We start from the raw sequence: 17,345 nt of genomic DNA, 5'->3' as shown, positions 1-17,345 counted from the left end.
AACAGAATTGAATTTAAATAAAAACCCTTCTGGTGGAATATACAAATATAAAGCACTTTTGTCTTCTCTTCATTAAGATGACTAATTTCCTCTTCTGCTTGCCAGTTAAGTAGCTTTCCTGTTGTAGTCTCCATATACAGAATACAATTGTGAATTGATTCATTAGAAAAACAAAACCAGAAACATTGTAGGGAAAGCAATACCCCCCCGCTTCCGGATCCCCCAAATTAAGCAAGTAGCACCTCAACAAGTCTCCCCAGTTAACCCAATAATCACCAGGATATAGAACAGGAAGCTCCAACACAAAAGTATTTTCTTCATGTTTGGTTGAAAACAAAGGATTTTTGTTAAAATGTATTGCCGTAAAGAAATATGTTAGATTTGGCACAGCGTAATGAAAGCTGTATGTCAGTACCTTGATGTTACGAGTTTCTGGAAGGACAGCACCAGAAGGTAATTACATTCTGGTGCTGTTGGTAAGCTTCACAAGGATGCCTGATTGACTCCAGAGAACTAGGGGGATATTGGGTCTAATCCAGCATTGTTTTTCTTATGTTCTTCTTATGTGTAATTCAGCTATGAATCCCTGTCACCAATGTACTATGTTTATCAGTTACCTACAGATACTTGTATTGTCTTCTGGCTCATTTGCCAACTTTTAACTGCCACAGCTCAGTAAACTCGACCACAGTCAGAGCTTTACAAGAAAACTTAAATACTCCGGTATTTCAGGATGGAATGGCATTGTTTTAGTTTGTTCAAATGTATTTATTACTTTCCTTCCTAGACTCAAGGCAGCTAACACCAACACATCATAAAGTTTTACTATTTGTTGGTTGCCCTGAATATAACAAAAGCAGGATATAACCAGTGAATGTATTTATTTGTCTTTCAGCAGCTACAGGCACCAAAACACAAAATTTTGAAACTGTGTGTTTAGTTACAAAGAGTTACATTCATTACTTGGTATTTGCCTCTTCATAATATTCAAGTAAGAAGTGGGGATTGGTTTTTCAGTCTTCACTTCACAGTCCTTTGAATATCAGGCATACCCTATTATCTATCCAAAGGATTTTACAATTTACACAACATTCTAGCATTCCATATTTAATACCTGCAACAAAGAACAGAACATGAACTCAATCAATCGGAAAGCACCCAAGTGTGAAGAGGCCCTTTATACCGGGGATCAGCTTGCATGAACAATTATGACATTGGTAAGTGATGTGGTAGATGGAAGAAGTTAAATTTAAATGCATTTCATAAAATTCCTGAGGGTATGCCATACTCATTTGTGAATTCTTGCCTTTGACTCTGGTAAGTTCCAATTATAGATTGTGTAGATGATTTATTATGCTTTTGAAACCCATTTTATACTACTGGGCCTAATAGAAATCAGTCAGAAGATGATGGGCAGCCTAATCCAGGGATGGCACCACTGCGGCACCATCTTGCCGCCTCCAGCGGACTTTTCAGCAGTGCGGGAAGGCAAGGTTGCCTTCCCGAAAAGTCCTTCACTGGGCTCAGTGGGCTTATACAACTCAAAAGGGTGGCATAAGTCCAAGCCCTGGGTGCCAGTGTCCCAGGCAGCTCTACCCCAGCCATAACATTCCAGCTACACTGGCAGAGCCAGCAGGGGCATAGGAACGCTGATATGATGCTGTGTGCCACATCTGGCCACTGTGTAGGGTCATGGCAGCTGCCTGCCAATGGATTTGCCCCTCCACAGGGGTAAGTGCCCAGGGGAGGACAAAATCACAGGTTTTGCTGCCTCCACAGCTCCCTTCACCTCCTAATAGATTAGGCCATAAATTATGACACAAATTTCACAAATAAATTATGCCACAAATATATCACAAATTTAGATGTTGGCCATAGGAACTTCTGGACCCAATTATCCATGCATAGAAGGCACATGGAATTTCCCCAGAGTCCACCCAATTCCCACAGGTCCTTCCAACTTTGGCAGTGATCATGGCTGGGGCTGTGGGGACCATGTGGAATAACCAAGTGGACTGGTGGACCAGAATGAGGAAAGACAAGACAAACCATTCTTGTGGAAAACACAGTAATTCTACCTTGTCCCTCTCACTCCAGCCCCTCCTGTCCTATATGGTTATTTCTCCACTTATGTCTCATGATCCTGGGAATGATTTTTCCAGGGATGGGAAGAAACAGGACTGGAGAAAACACAGAAAAAAAATCTGTGGTCCATTCACAGGTTCTTCCGCTTCTTCTACAGCCATGGCTCAAGTACAAGGGTCAGATTCAGATAAGTTGTAGAAACGATAAAACACTGTCTCCGATCTTCTACAGCACCATATTCTGCTTCATACTGCAACAGCTGACAGGTAGTCCAAAGCCATACAGCAAAAACGAGTAAAGAGGGAACTGGAACAGAACTAGAAACTGCTTTCCAGCTTCAGAAAACACTGCAATGGTAAAGATAGATCTTATAAGCTTTGATATCCTGCTTCTTATTGCTACTTGGTCTATGTCCACTCAAAACTGGTATTTATACAATCATAGAATTAGAACAGTTTACAAGGGCCATCCATTCAAACCTCCTGCCATACAGGAACACACAATCAAAGCACTCCCGACAGATGGCCACCTAACCTCTGCTTAAAAACCTCTGAAGGAGACTCCACCACCCTCCGAGGCAGCCTATTCCACTATCGGACAGCCTTTACTGTTAGGAGGTTCTTCCTAATGTTTAGGTGGAATCCTTTTTCTCATAGTTTGAATCCATTACTGCATGTCCTAGTCTCTGGAGCAGCAGAAAACAAGCTTGCTCCCTCTTCAACATGACATCCCTTCAAATATTTAAACATGGCTATCATGTCACCCCTTAACCTTCTCTCCTCCAGACAAAACATACCCAGCTCTCTAAGTCTCTCCTCGTAAAGCTTGGATTCCAGTCCTTTCACAATTTTGGTAGCCCTCCTCTAAATACCCTCCAGCTTGTCAATATCCTTCTTGAATTGTGGGGCCCAGAACTGGACACAAGATTGCAGATGTGGTCTGACCAACACAGAACAGCTTGGTACTATTACTTTCCTTGATCTAGAGACACTATACTCTTATTGATGCAGCCCAGAATTGCATTGGCGTTCTTAGCTGCCAGATCACATTTATTCTTTATAGTGGGCCAAATATATATTGCAGCAGAGATTACTACTTTATACATATTATCAGATACACAGGAAGAAAAAAAAAGGGTAGACAGAGTCCAGGGAAAATTGCAGGTACCGACGCTATACAAAAAGCCTAAACTCTGAGACTAATCTGTAAGGATAAATGCATCTCACACTGGAAAAAGCTAAGGGTACTATTAATACAGACAACCAAAAAGGAGAACCATTATGGCTGATGTTTTATCATTTCATTTGTATTAACTAATTAGAGAACACAGATACAACTAATTATTTAATATTCTGAGAATTCCTGCAAAACCTAGCATTTTTTTTTCAATTTTAAGCATTCATGAGCTGTAGTATTTTAGCAACCTCTCATCTGTTGGTTTCAGAATTTTCTTTTCTGACATATTAACTACCCAGCCCGGAGCAAGGCCAAAGAAAATCTGTCTAGGGTCCTTCCGTGTGCTCAACATTTGGAAGAGTTCATCTTTTGTAATATCTGGTAGGATGTAACCATATTTCTTGGAAAGTTCCAGCCTGGCTTCTGGAATCTTCAATGGGTCTGCCAAGTACCCACGATTCATCGGATCTGTATAGTAACGGACAAGATCTTCAGGAGGAAGCATACGCTTTGGAATAGGTTGACCTCGCATGAAGAATGGCACTGGCTTGCAAAGAACACCTGGACACAAAACAATAAAAACAAACAAAACAATGGAGATACAGGATTAGACATAGTGCATCAGTAATACCATTTCTCTGAAGTATAAGTGAAACATACATAAATATTTCAATAAGCAGATAAACATTGCTCAATGGAGTGGTAGGATGTGGTGGGATGCACCCTGATATTTTTTATTACAACATGCGAAAGATGAGCCATGAAAAATGTTTTTCCAGTAATATTCTGCCATTAGTATCAGAAGTGTTGTGGCTAAATCTAGAAGACTAGCACTTAAATAAGCCCAGAAAAGGGAAAGATTAACCCATTTAGGACTATGGCAGAATTGTGCATTTGACTGGCATTTACAGGAATTACAGGGTATGAAGTCAAATGTCTTTTCTGCAGAGGAAAGAAATGGCCAAAATGCCTGAAACTGGAAATGGAACAGATGTAAGTGAATAAACGAAAGTTAAATCCAGATAAGGAATAGCTGCTGACAGTGGGTGGCCCAGCTGATTTGAAAACTGTGGACATGTCCTTACAGAATGGATTCATAATGTGCTGCTTGTATTGCTCCTGGATTTCCATGATTTGGACAATGATGTGTATTTGGCAGATATACCAGGTGTCCACAATCTTGCATGCCCTGGTAAGCTTACAATGTATCCAGTGTCTATATAGCATATTATACAATACAGTTTTATGGCATTTTTAGAGTCTGATGTTGTAACTCAGATGTGAATTTGTACTTGTACAGACAAATACCCTGATGGGCTTATAGTATGCTGCCCTCTAGGAGGTTCCACAGGAACGACCTTGCACCTGACAGACCCTAGAGTTCCAGAAAAATGGAAAGTATATAAATCCCAGTATACCCACCCTTGCCTTAAGAAGTGTATAGATATGCTCCCCCATTAATTATTATTATGAGGCAATACTTAACCACACATGCAAAGTTTTAGTAGTACAGGGTCTTTTCCTCAAAAATCATCAAATAACTAGCTTTGCATGCTAATGAAAAGGATGCAATATAAATTTAAATTCTTACCCAAACTCCTTGGATCATAGAAGGCTGTAGTAATAACACCACCATTTTTTTCAACAGCAGCAATGGCCAGCTCAGAAGCCATCTGTACTTCAATATTTATTTTTGCTGCAAAGATATCAGCACCCTATAAAGTCAATTGAATAGTAATTATGACACATTACAATCTACTGAGATTTTTTTTAGCTATCAGACTCCACAGTCTGCAGTACAAAAGTTTTTCCAAACATATATGAATAATACCACACATCAAAAAAGAGCGACATATATCACACTGCTTTAAAAAGAGAAAAAATAGCAAAAAGACACTATCACTTAAAACCACAACAAAGATATAGACCAGGGGCCTGCAACCCGCGCCTCTCCAGATGTTCATGGACTACAATTCCCATCAGCCCCTGCCACCATGGGACACTTCTAATAAGGGCAATCTACAAATAAAAGTTGAGTAGGAGGAAGTGGCTGAAACTCAGTTTCTTTGAGAAGTCTGAAAGGTTTTTCACAATTTCAGGCCTTCACAAATTTAAGTCAGCTAATACTGTAGCTGCCATCAACTCTTCCCTCTCTCTTATATCTCTGATATCATGTGGCTCTTCAGAGGAACTCAAAAACAGCATACCCACTTGCTTAAGAAGCAGCATAGAATTTCCTAATGTTCATCCTGAGGAGACTTTGGGCAAGATCAATCATGCATACTTGTGGTCTTCTATCGACAATATTCCACAGGCATATTGCTGCTTTCAGTGTTATAAACACTTTCAGTGACATGCCATATCCCCCACAGAATCAGAATACTACAGACAGATCTTGAGCAGTCTACTATAATAGAACTTCATGAATAACTTCTAGAATATGGGAAAGCACCTTACATTAGCCTGCTGATTTTTAAACTCTAGAAGATGGGACAGCCCAAGGAAAACAAAGAACAGGAAAAAAATCAGAATCCTTGCCCCCACTCTCCCCGGTGTTTTTTATTTTTCCATGGAAAAATTAGGGAATTTAAGGGAATACTAAAATTGAGCTCCAATGAGATTTTCAGCCCAATCCTTGGGGGAGGGGGCAAATGGGCTGATGAAGGTGACGCAGGGTTGTGCTGGCATGTTTGTCCCCTCTGCTGGCATAAGAGGCATCCTTGCTACCAGGGCGACCAAAGGAGTTGGTGGCTGGTGCCCCTCAGCCCTGAGAGGAAGAACGTTGCCATAAGATTGCCGTAAGATTGGATGGAAGAGGTGACAGCTGGGACTTTCCTGGCGGTGGAGCTGACTTTCATTGGCCTCCACCCAGGCTTTAGGGCTGAGAATGTGGTGGCCTGGGCCTCAGACTTAAGCCACCCAATTAATAAGCTATAATATGTTCAATGATAATACACTATTACAAAGTGAGTTTTTTTCATAAAGCTAATATCCAAATATGATGGCAGACCTTGCTATTGTGACTCTTTAAGGATTTCTATTGAAATATTGTACTTTATTTTCTTTACTACAAAATTTGTTTCTTACCATCCAAGTTCATTTACCGTATATACTCGTGTATAAGTCGACCCGCATATAAGTCGAGGCACCTAATTTTACCACAAAAAACTGGGAAAACTTATTGACTCGCGTATAATTCTGCAATCCAGAACTTTTGGATACTCCATGTGCAACTGGAGCAGCAAAGCATTTACCTGAATGGCCTCCTGTCAGCTGCGATGAGGTGATCACCCTTATATCTGATCTAAAACAAGGGAAAGCGCCAGGCCCTGATGGCCTGCCACCTGAACTCTTTAGAAGATTCCCGGAGTTCTGGGCCCCTATTTTGGCTACCCTGTTTACCAAAATTAACAACAGTGGCTGTATCCCTAACCATTGGACTGAAGCTATCATTGTACCTCTACATAAAAAAGGCGATCCATCAAATCCATCTAACTATCGCCCCATAAGCTTGCTTTCAGTGGCTAGTAAGCTTTACGCAAGGTACCTTATGATACGTCTCACTGCCTGGTCCTCTTCAGTGCTAGGCCCGGAACAGATAGGATATGCCACAGGTAAATCCACCCTTGACCATTGTCTGGTTTAAACCATTTGGCGGAGAAATATTGCCACCCCAAGGGTGGGAAACTCCTTGCTTTGACTTTCCTAGATTTGAAATGCGCATTCGGACTCTATCCCCAGGAATCAGCTGTGGGAAAAAAATTGACTGTGTTGGGAATAGACCAGAGATTACTGTTTCTTATTCGGCCAGTTGTATTCCTCAACTACCTGTCAAGTTAGATTTGTGATCGTGAAGACACGCCCTAACTTCACCTATAGTTTCTAACAAAGGGGAGTCAAGCAGGGTTGTATTCTTGCTCCTCTCCTGTTCAATCTTTATTTAAACGACCTTGCTCCTCATTTATCTCAGAATTGAAAGTCACGCACCCATTTTGGGACAAAGACCCACATGTGCACTTCTCTATGCAGACGGCTACTGTGTTACTGTCTCGGTCCAAGGTGGGCCTGCAAGACTACTTCAAACAGCTTTTGCGGCGTACTGCACAAACAGTGCCCTGTCGATTAATTATAACAAATCCAAAGTGCTGATCTTTTCGAATTCAAAACTCAGCACGTGGAAAATAAACGGTACATTGATTGAACAGGTCCATTCATACAGATATTTAGGGAATCCACCTTCCATCATTCCTTAACCTGGACCTCTCATATCCACCAGACTCTCAATACAAGTAAAATCAAAGTGTTGGCAATATCCATAGATTTTTTTTCACACCAGAGGCGGTCAATTTTTTCCTGCCGCAATGGAAGTTTTTCAGTTAAAACTACTGCCACAATTACTTTACGGAGCTCCAATCTGGGGAGCAAAACGCTGAGAAATTAGAGAGTGTTCAATCTTTGTTTCTTAACGTCTTTTATTGGGTCTTCCAAACTCAGTCACATTATCAAGTTCTTTGTTTAGAAACCGGAGCACAATTTTTTCCCGGGTTTGGCTCTCTTTGTTTAAATACTGGCTTAGCCTTCATTATAGAGGCCCTCCCGGGCAGTCTCACATATTTTCTGTTAAGCGACCACTTCCACTCCACCTGGCACCAAAATTATCAAGCAAATAAACAACATAGGTGTATCTTTTGACCAACTCTACTGATGGACGAAAGACGGGCTTTTCGGAGTTTGAAACAACGTACTCTTGACATTGAAGGGCAGCTTCTCACAGCTGGAGCCTGCAGAACTTGTTCTCCCACATTTTATGGCATTTCACCACCATTGCCGGGTTTTATGGCTAAATATATGAGTAATTTAATCAATCCACATCTCCGCAGATATTTTATACTTGCTCGGCTAAATGTGTTACCGACTGCCCAAACAAGAGGCAGATATCATGGCATCCCACAGGAGAACAGGACTTGTTCCTGTGCATTGAACACGTGCTCCTTCATTGCAAAGATTTGGCAGTCTATCGGTTGCTTTTTCTCGAGGCCATCTTGAAGAAATTTTCAGTGAGATCAGACAAGGAAATAGTTTCACACCTGCTTAGTGACCATCATCCCCACACTACTGAATCAGTTGCCAGGTTTTTAACAAAGGCACTTGGATCAAGAGTGAAACCTTTGTGTAAATTTTAGTCAATTGGTTTTAACATAATCTGTATTTTACCACTCTTTATATGCCATTAAAGGTTTTGTATTTGTTTGTTGACTCGCGTATAAGTCGAGGGTGGGAAATGCAGCAGCTGCTGGTAAATTTCAAAAATAAAAATAGATGCCAATAAAATTACATCAATGGAGGCATCAGTAGGTTAAATGTTTTTGAATATTTATTTCAAAGAAAAACAGTAAACTGGCTCTGTAAGTGGAAAAGAGGGTCCACAAGAGCAATATGGTATCAACAATAACTTTAAAAGTACAAAAACCTTAGCTCAACCAGCAACCAAGCTAAAACACAAGAGTTAAAATCCTTCAAAATTGGATTCCTCATCATCATCTGTATGTCCAAATGTAACCCAACTTAGATTTTAAGAGGGATATTATCAGAAATGAAAAATCTACTATTAGCTTCCATTGTAAACAATGGGGGATGGGGCATCCCCTTTGGGGGTCAATAACTTTGGATCCCCTGATCCAAACTTCACCAAACCTGGCTGGTATCATAAAGAGACTCTCCTGATGAGACCAGCCAGGTTTGGTGAAGTTTGGTTCAGAGGGTCCAAAGTTATGGACCCTCAAAAGGGTAGCCCCATCTACTAATAGCTCCCATTGAAAACAATGGGGAATGGGGGCACCTCCTTTGGGGGTCCATAACTTTGGACCCCCTGAACCAAACTTTCTGGCTGAGTAATACATCAGGAGGAGGAGTCTTCTGAGGGTACCCTAGAAAGTTCAATGGACCACCGCCTCCTTTCCATAAACACTGTGCCCCCTGCTGGCCGGCAAAGTAAAAACACACACAAAATTTTAATGACCCGCATATAAGTCGAGGGGAGCTTTTTCAGCATTAAAAATGTGCTGAAAAATTCGACTTATACATGAGTATATACGGTACCTCTCAGGACAAAAATTAAAGATATGTGTGCTATAGTGGCAAATGATGCAGCTTTGCAACTCTTATATATTGTATGAATCTTCTACTTTACTGACAGAAAATCCATATTTTTTATTTTAAGATTTCATAACCATGTTAAATAGTACAATTTTATATGCTTGCTCATCTATAAATAATGTGTTTTGTATTGCATGCATGCAAAGCTTTTATTGGCATATAAAAATTACAGCCTAAAATATATAATTACATATAAAATCAATCGGACTCTCACCGATTCTTAATGGTTACACACCCATATTTCACACTGAAGAATTTGGCTACCAATTCACACAAAAATTCATTTGCATTTTTCAAAAGAAAGTAATTTTTTTTATCATCTGATAACCCCTCACATTTTGACAACACTTGATTCCAATGTTTCTTCTTATGGAGGCCTTTTAGGGGCAATAAAAAGGGAATGCACTAAAGCAGTGTTTCTCAACCTAGGGGTCGGGACCCCTTTGGGGGTCGAATGACCCTTTCACAGGGGTCGCCTAAGACTGTGCATCAGTGTTCTCCATCTGTAAAATGGATAAATGTTAGGGCTGGGAGTCACCACAACATGAGAACTAAAGGGTCGCGGCATTAGGAAGGTTGAGAACCACTACACTAAAGATTCTATTTGGCACATTTTGTGTTGTTCAATTAGTAAAAGAAGTTTAGATTTAATACAAAGTGCTGCATATATTTCAAGAGCTCTCAAGAATTGGGATTTGTTAATGTGGGGAAGAGTTTTGTGGTTTCAAATTTTCCAGAAAATTGACATTTCTATTAACATTCACACCCCATATCTGCATTATGAAAAGCTATGGCTGATTTTAAAGGAAATGAGAGCGCCACAGCATCTGATTGTTTTGAAGCGCAAGCTGTACTCTGAACTGTTAGGCCACTGTTAGGACAGAATATGAAGGAACAGACTGGTTTCCAATTGGCAAAAGCGTTAGACAAGAATGTATTTTATCTCCCTATCTCTTCAACTTGTATGCAGAACATATCATAAAGAAATCTTGAGGTCTTGTACTTAATGTTAAGTTATATTACCAGGCCGCTGGTCTAGTCTGGATTACAGATGGGATCAAAAATCCAAGGCAAAGCACAATAAAATTATAGATAGCATATCTGAATACCGGCATACTTAGCTATTTATGGTCAGAAAAGTTCTCCAAGAAAAACATGTATTAAGGCCTATTGGAAATCTGTGTAAAAACATACAAAAGACTAAGTATGCCAAATTATTCTTTAATGTCCCAATAGAAGCTTATTACGATGTGACCACTCAAAAGAATAACGATAGCATAATATATAAATACATGATGAATAATCAAGGGAAAATTAATTCCTGGCAGGAAAGAAGGAATAAATATTCAGTGGATGATGTACTTTCAAAAAAGGCAACAGGTGCTTTAAGAAAAATGTAAGAATTTGCAAAAAAACAGCAGAAATGACATTCATTAGGAAGAATTTATAAGTTATTACTTAAATAGGATACTGAAACAGGAAAAAAATTGATGGCACTTAACACACACTAGATTACTTGAACAACTGAATCTTAGGAACGTATTTGTATCAAGAACTGCTATCATTCACAAATCGGAAATACAATTTAAAATTTCCTCTGCTTATTTATATTTTTTTCTGTTCTTTTCAGTCTATGGTTGCCAATAATACAAAATACTTCTTGTGTTTGAGTTCTCTCTCTCCCAGTAGTTGCTTATACAATTTTAATTAGTGTATTATGCCCTCTAGTGGACTCATTTAATTTATGCCTCATAATTCTAAAACAAACTGAACTTTTTAAATGACAACTCTGAATCACTGGTCATTACTTACCACAGGCCTTTTAGCTGCGCACTGGGGCTGAAGTGTGGTCTCCTCATGTTTCTCTGTTTACACATGAGGAGGCAGCCCAGTCCTCCCCTGCAGCTAGTCTCAAAGGCCTGTTTCTTGGTTCATTCTCTCTTAAAGGGACAGATCTCATAACACTCAGTAGTCACAATACTATAGAGCTGGTATTCTCCCCCGCTTTCCTCTCCAGACAATCTCTCTCTCTCTCTCCTTCAGCCTCTTGCTCACTGCTGCCATGGGAGAGAGGTTTGTTTTAAGAGTCTTGTCAGAAAAATGTTTTTAAAAGCCCTCCTGATTATTGGAGAAGTCAGAAGCAGAGCAGGGGAGGTGGGGTGGAGCTAGAAAAAGACCCCATTTAGAATTGTGCTGTTCCTTGCAAAAGCCAACTCTGGCCGTTTCCGCATGGCAGCGGAAACGGCTGGGTCGGCGCTTCTCGCGCCGACCCGAAGACGCTGGGACCGTGTCTCAAGCCACGGACGGGTCCCGGGAGAAAAAAAGAAGCGGGCAGTCCGGCGCTGCGGAGTGCGTCAAGCCGCATACCGACCAATCTTGTCCCTGGAGCCTCCAAGCTGGCGTGTCAGCTGGAGGCCTGGGGACACGCCCTCTAGACCCTGCGCCTGCCTGCTTTCCGGCGAGCGCAGGGCAGAGGGGGCGTGTCCCCAGGCCTCGAAGCGACGCGCCGGACGGCCAGGGAGCAGGTGAGTGCCGGGTGGGGGAGTCGAGAGTGGAAGCCGCTGCCGCTTACCGGCTCTGCAGCGGCTTCACTGCGGCGTTTCCCCAAAAGAGCGCTAGGAAGTGCTCTGGGGAAACGCCGGCTCCAGGCCGGGCGGGCGGCGCGAGGGCGGCGCGGCTGCGCTGCAGCTGCGCCCCTCGTGCGAATGGCGGCCTGGAGACGGTGTTTTTACCATCTCCAGGCCGTCATTTTCTGCCCGTGCGGAAACGGCCTCTGTTATATCGATACATTGCTATACCAAAATGAGTATTAAAGAAGCAGGAAGGAACTGACAACATCCAAAGGGGAAAGGCATGGACTGCAGCGCGAGGAATGAGAAGGGTGGAGCTAGGCAGGCTGGTTGCGGGTAGAGGGAAGAGTTCGGGGCAAAGCTGTGCTCACTGGAAAATCTCCTCACTCTGGCAGAGAAGCAAAATTAAATTTGTTCTAGAAGTGGTCTTGATGCCGTGGGAAAACTAGAAAGTGAAAGCAGGGCTTGAAGAAATATGCCTGTACAAGAAATCTTGCTGAGTCAGACATTTGCCCCCATCATGCAGCAGATGCCTTCTGCATAATCGACCACTCAGAACAAAACCAACACATCTGCATTTTCAAAACTATATAGCACAGAATATTATATATGCCAAACTTACTTCTTCCACCAGTTGTACACCGTAATCTCTTTTGGATGGCTGTATTGTTACACCTCTGGCATTAACAAGCTGTGTCAAATCTAATGGTTGTGTGGGATCAACTCTACCCAAGTCAATCAGGTATTGCAGTTTTTTGAGACTGAGGGGATGATACTGGCGCCTGAGGCTGGAAAAGAGATTAAACAGGAGAACACAGGTTTCAGAATGCCAATTTAATGGAACTAACAGAACTCCTGCTAGACTGTATGCTGAAGCTGCTGTCTCAAATGTACTGACCAGGACATGATGTACCACTGAAATGAGTCTGATTCTGAAGTTAACAGATTTAGGATTTCACTGCACAGCTTAAACTGCACCACTTAAATACTCCCAAAGTTAAGTCAAGAAGAATATTGGGGTAGATCCTAAATACCACCAGCACAAGGAGCTGGAACGAAGAGAGTATTGTTTCCCCATTTCTCTCCAATTCCAGACAGTCTCTGAGCTCCAAAAGGGAGGTGCCAGAAATTGGGGAAGACATGAAATGGAGATTACAACAATTCAGCTTGGCCCCTTCTAGGTACCGAGGGAATTGCTAGATGAAGGGGAAAGTAGAAAAGATTCACCTCTGCCAGCACCTTCCATTGGTATTGCAAAGAATTCTAACCCATTACTACATTTTCTATTCTATAACTATTCCAAAGAATTTTCCTTTAAATAACCTAGTTATAGATCTGTTACCTACTTCTGGAGGGAAGGAAGTCTTATCCCATGTCCTTTGTTTTCCTCAGTTAATTAGGTACATGGAATGTTGGCCTTAGTGCTGAAATAAAACAGCCAAGAAGTGGCACCTTAAAGACTAACAATGTTATTTCAGCACAAGTTTTCATGAATCAGAGTTCATTTTTTCAGATGCTATGAGGAACAACTTACATTCCATATTTTTAATGGAAAATTACAGAAGGAGACAGAGGAAAGGGAGTTGGGTGCCAAGAGGTTTGGTATGAACCCCACCATGACTCTGTGAAAGGGTCTGGAATGGACTAGGTTGCTACATAAAATGGGTGATGAGAGGTATCAGAGGTTCCAGTTTTCTTTAATGTGGTGAAGATAAACAAAAAAAATGTAATTAAGTAGAATAAAGAACTAATTGAGGAAGTTATTTGAAGAATGGCAAAATTGTACTGTCAAAGGCATGGGAAAACTAACTGATATTGTATTGAACTATAACCCTATACTAACATGTTATCAGGCCATGAAAGATTCTAAAAAGTGAACAGTGTTCAGTGATTAGAAATTCTAGCAAGAAAGTCCATGTCTACGTTTAAGCAGAGATGAGGTAGTATTTAATTTCTTGATCAGTTTTAATTCAGCACTTTCATTATGTATATTCGCTTTATTTGTAGAATAGTGACTTTCAGATCTGCAATCAAAACATCCAGGAAGATGATAAAGCTTAGTACTGAAACCAGATTATAGAATATTTCAGCTGTAGACATGAAAAAAATAGGCTTGTGGTGATATTATTTAAATTGTATGGGTGCTGACAAGGATTTAGAAGGAGGTCACAACACATCCACATTTGCAACTGAATGGTTTTCTTCCTTTTCTGCATGGTGTCGCAGAAATATTTTCAAAAAAATGTCAAGGTCAAATGTGAAACACGAGTAGTTTGAAGTTGAAAAAAGCAGCTGTCCCACTCCATAAAAACACAGAATTTCTACACACATTAATATGGCCATTCTGGCTGTATACGCAACCATTCATATATTTGAAGCAAATTCCTTTCAACAGACCACACAGCTGGCTTTCTCCTCTTGTTGACAGTATTCTCAGTTCCCTTCCATTTCAATAGTACAGGACTACCCTGTACCTCTAATTATCTTACTTCTGTAAGCAAGACAGCACAGTTTAAGGTCACATAAGTTTACATAACTCACACTGTTAACTGTAATGCCAAACTATATCTTCCAATCTCTTGCTTGGTACTGGACGAAATGTTACTTTAAGCTACCTGCTTGCAGCACAGTCTGGTATAGGCTTAGGGAACACTGGAGTAAACTAACCAAACATTATTTGAAGGAAAGAGGGGGTTTGTAGTAACTTTTCTTTGAGCACTCAAAAAATGGCATGGCAGACATACATTCCTCTCCATACTGGAACTACTGACTGGGGCAAAGACTGAGGAGAATTCTCAGAATTTCCCCTCCTTTCCCTAATTTTTCATGTGTTTTTACTTAGGCCCTTTCCGCACCACAACGGTGCGGGGGTGCGTCGGCATAAACAATGCCGACGCGCACACACACACGTTTGCATGGACGGTCCCGGGAGTGCGGCAGGCGGCAGCCTTTGAACAGGCTGCGCTGAGCGCCTACCTTATCTCCTGGCTTCCAGCTCGTTGCAGAAGCCAGTGGACATGCAGTGTCTGCACGGCAGTGGTTGGAAGCCGCTGTTTCCGAAATACATCGCTCAGGGAGCGAGGTTTGGAAACAGCAGCTTTGTGCTGCTCGGGGATTGCGAGGCTGCCACTGCAGCAACTGTGCAAACCCCTCCCCAGGGATGCTGTTTTTAGCGTCCCTGGGACGCTGTATTCCACCTGTGAGGAAACAGCCCTAGTATTTCCCTTCTATTTGCCTCAAATGCTGCAAACAAAAATTGTAATCGCTTCTCACCAAATGTAAAAGACACTGTTTTAATGTAAAAACAAAAATGACTCTTATTTGAGCCAGGTTCAAGCATGCTTTCTAAATTACTGCATGCGTTAGAGCATATGTTTACAAATAAAAACATTCATCTGAGAACACACATTTTCAAAGAATCCCTCTAGTGAATGTAAAGTTAGCAATGTGACCCAAAGAGAAAAAAAGGTACTTCAACATGCAAAAGATTAGTTTGGACTACAGAAAATGCAACCCACAAAAGACATCTCACCCAGCATAATCACAAACTTACCTATGTCCTTCATTATAGCCATATTTTGGAATAACCAGATAAAATGGAGTCTGACCTCCCTCAAAGCCTAAGCGAGGTCGAGTTCCTCTTTGCCTTTGTCCTTTGTGACCTCGGCCACTTTTTCTACCTCCATATAACCCACGTCCACGTCTCTTTTCCTAAAAAGCAATAATCTTACATCAGTTGTTACATAAGACGACTCACTCCCACAGGATGTCCACTGTTGTTGAAAATATCTGACCCAATCAAATGGACAAATCACCAGTCTTCAGGCAGGTGACCATTTATTCATGGACATCTGCTTCACAGTGGTTCAAATAAGTTCACGGAAAACTACACATATATTTTCATAGGCATCTGCAACAGGAGTATGTTTGGTATTCTTCAATAACCTTTTGAATATCAGATATTCTATTTGTGCATCATGCATGCTTAAGCAACAAAAATAGCAGCCTTAATAGTATGAGAAAAGCAGTGAATGGGATCATTCTTACAGATTCTTTCTGACTTTCTTTGACAGAGGTAAAGATGCAGACACCCCTGAACCCCTTAGGCATTTGAATACTGAGCACAGTGATCAGAGAGAACAGGAGAAAAATTATACTGGAAAAAAAGCATAAAGCAGATCTGACTAATGTATCCACTGTACTCCAAATCAGAGAGCACAGCTATCTGTCTGTCTACACACCTACCAACTTCTGAGATTGGCCATCAAAGAAAGAAAGTTAGATCAACTTGCACAATGACAGATTACCCTTTAAAACGCTTCAGGATTCTTTGTGTTACTATAGCTAAATAAAAGAACCAATAATGTTTATATACACGTACATATGTAGTCACTAAAAACAAGAGAGAGCTCCAGGCATCCTTGAAATCTCATAATTGACTCTCAATTTATGAAATGAGAGGGAAGGCAAGTGAATAACAACTGGTGCAAAACATGGCTGAATTTCCTACCTTTCCTTTTACACCTTTAACATGTATGATGGCATCGTGCAATAGTTAAGACCACAGGAACCTGCTGCATGTTTTATATACCACAGGAATTAGCTGAAAGAAAAGCTAGTAACCCACAGAAAGGCACTTGGAAGCGAGGGAGGAGAACGAACTGGAAAAGGTAGTTCTGGGCTGTCCTCTGGAGGAATAAACACAGGGGCAAGCCTTACGACAGCAGCCCCGGAGAACAGAGCCTCATTCCGCACACCATATTTATAACGAGTTGCAATCGTTATAAATGAACACTTTTTCTCTAAGGCACCTTCCACACATGCAGAATAATGAACTTTCAATCCACTTTGCAGCTGTATTTTACTGTACGGAACAGCAAAATCAACTTTCAAACAATTGTGAAAGTGGAATGAAAGTGCATTATTCTACAGGTATGGAAGGGACCTGAAGAGAAAACGAATGCATTTATGACGATTGCAACTCATTATAATGCATTTATGACGATTGCAACTCATTATAATGCATTTATGACGATTGCAACTCATTATAAATATGTTGTGTGGAATGAGGCAGAGACAGGCGTGGAGTTGTCCGACAGCAGGAAGGTCAACTCACCCGTTGCCTGGCGCCATCGTTAGGTCGCAGGTTCATGAGGCTGACCCTGGGCAAGGAACGCAGCAGCTCTAAGGCTTTGGTTCTGTTGCCACCGCCAACCCCAGACGCCGCCATTCCTGGCGAATCCGGCAGAAGAGGAAGGCAACGAGGAAACGCGGCGATAGAAACAAGAACTAGTGCTGATTGCGCACGCGCAGCATGCCAGGCTCGCTCCAACCATAGAGAGTAGATTCTAGAGCGGC

The 17,345-nt window shown here is 41.4% G+C and overlaps 1 protein-coding gene across 1 annotated transcript; it reads right to left on the bottom strand.

The window, feature by feature from the left end:
• Positions 1-864: 864 nt before the first annotated feature.
• Positions 865-17,286, bottom strand: MRPL15 (mitochondrial ribosomal protein L15). The gene is made up of 5 exons (XM_048508130.1): positions 17,104-17,286; positions 15,541-15,698; positions 12,610-12,775; positions 4,853-4,976; positions 865-3,822 (listed from the first exon to the last, which is right to left on the bottom strand). The coding sequence occupies exons 1-5, from the start codon at positions 17,215-17,217 to the stop codon at positions 3,485-3,487; spliced, it is 900 nt and encodes a 299-aa protein (XP_048364087.1). The 5' UTR covers positions 17,218-17,286; the 3' UTR covers positions 865-3,484.
• Positions 17,287-17,345: the final 59 nt, after the last annotated feature.

The sequence above is a fragment of the Sphaerodactylus townsendi genome, linkage group LG09 (assembly GCF_021028975.2).
Source record: "Sphaerodactylus townsendi isolate TG3544 linkage group LG09, MPM_Stown_v2.3, whole genome shotgun sequence".
Lineage (NCBI taxonomy): Eukaryota > Metazoa > Chordata > Lepidosauria > Squamata > Sphaerodactylidae > Sphaerodactylus > Sphaerodactylus townsendi.
The sequence above is the reverse complement of the archived record's forward strand: the minus strand, read 5'-3'. Positions and strand labels throughout refer to the sequence as shown.

Bases quoted from the DNA above. Each gene is read 5' to 3' on its own strand.
- MRPL15 (XM_048508130.1), bottom strand. From the start codon at position 17,217: ATGGCGGCGTCTGGGGTTGGCGGTGGCAACAGAACCAAAGCCTTAGAG. The intron at 4,977-12,609 runs GTAAGTTTGGCA...TTGACTTTATAG, and splicing joins GTGTACAACTGGTGGAAGAA to GGTGCTGATATCTTTGCAGC. The intron at 3,823-4,852 runs GTAAGAATTTAA...TTTTGTGTCCAG, and splicing joins CTATGATCCAAGGAGTTTGG to GTGTTCTTTGCAAGCCAGTG.